General features: G+C 41.3%; 1 protein-coding gene across 2 annotated transcripts in view; it reads right to left on the reverse strand.

Annotated features, from left to right (window-relative positions):
* Window positions 1-294: 294 nt before the first annotated feature.
* LOC101854228 (microfibril-associated glycoprotein 4) overlaps window positions 295-1,000 on the reverse strand; it is a gene marked incomplete at its 3' end in the record, with an annotated part of 18,857 nt that continues 18,151 nt past the window's right edge. For both annotated transcript variants that reach the window (XM_013090786.2, XM_005112964.3), the window contains 1 exon segment: window positions 295-411. In XM_013090786.2, the coding sequence (XP_012946240.2) occupies window positions 295-411 (117 nt within the window).

Raw genomic sequence — 1,000 nt, forward strand, 5'->3', positions numbered from 1 at the left:
TCCAAAACTTTCTTTGTTATGCAGCTGCCTGACTTCCCTCACCTGTACTGTACCACCTGTCTTCGTTATATATCGTTTAGTCTGCATTGTACCAGAATAAGTTGACCTCACCTATACTGTACCACCTGTCTTAGTTATATATCGTTTAGTCTGTATTGTACCAGAATAAGTTGACCTCACCTGTACTGTACCACCTGTCTTAGTTATATATCGTTTAGTCTGTATTGTACCAGAATAAGTTGACCTCACCTTTACTGTACCAGGCTGTATTACGTCACACAAAGTTGATCTCACCTGAAACACGACCCAGCCACCGTTGTCAGTTTGAGTGTCGCAGACGACTTTCATACCACTAGATAGAACAACCACAGGTCGGGGGCCTGGACCCTGTACACCAGCGCACGGTTTGGGCTGTAGAGAAATCCACAGAGAAAGAGTTTGACGAACGGCTGTGGAAAATGGCGAGGTGAAGTTGGTTTGGCCGTTACACGACGCCAGATATGCTGGAAGAGTGGAAGCCTAAGTGAAGAATTATCCGTTCGCCAAGCAATCGATTTTCCAGTTATTTCTCACTTAATCACTCAATTTCTCAATTTATACATTAAAAAAATAAGTCATGCTGATGTCAAAATCAATTGCCAAAGAAAATATTTCTTGTAGCATAATTTTGTAACAAACAATATGCCTATTCTCCCAAGTGCTTCTAACTGGCAGGAATCATCAAGACCGTCCCGTACAAAACACAACATGACACAAGGTATACCACTCAATCACAACAACATGATACAAGGTATACCACTCAATCACAACAACATGATACAAGGTATACCACTCAATCACAACAACATGACACAAGGTATACCACTCAATCACAACAACATGACACAAGGTATACCACTCAATCACAACACATGACACAAGGTATACCACTCAATCACAACAACGTGACACATGGTATACCACTCAATCACAACAACATGACACAAGGTATACCACTCAA

The sequence above is a fragment of the Aplysia californica genome, unplaced genomic scaffold (genome assembly GCF_000002075.1).
Source record: "Aplysia californica isolate F4 #8 unplaced genomic scaffold, AplCal3.0 scaffold01513, whole genome shotgun sequence".
In the NCBI taxonomy this organism is placed as follows: Eukaryota; Metazoa; Mollusca; class Gastropoda; order Aplysiida; family Aplysiidae; genus Aplysia; species Aplysia californica.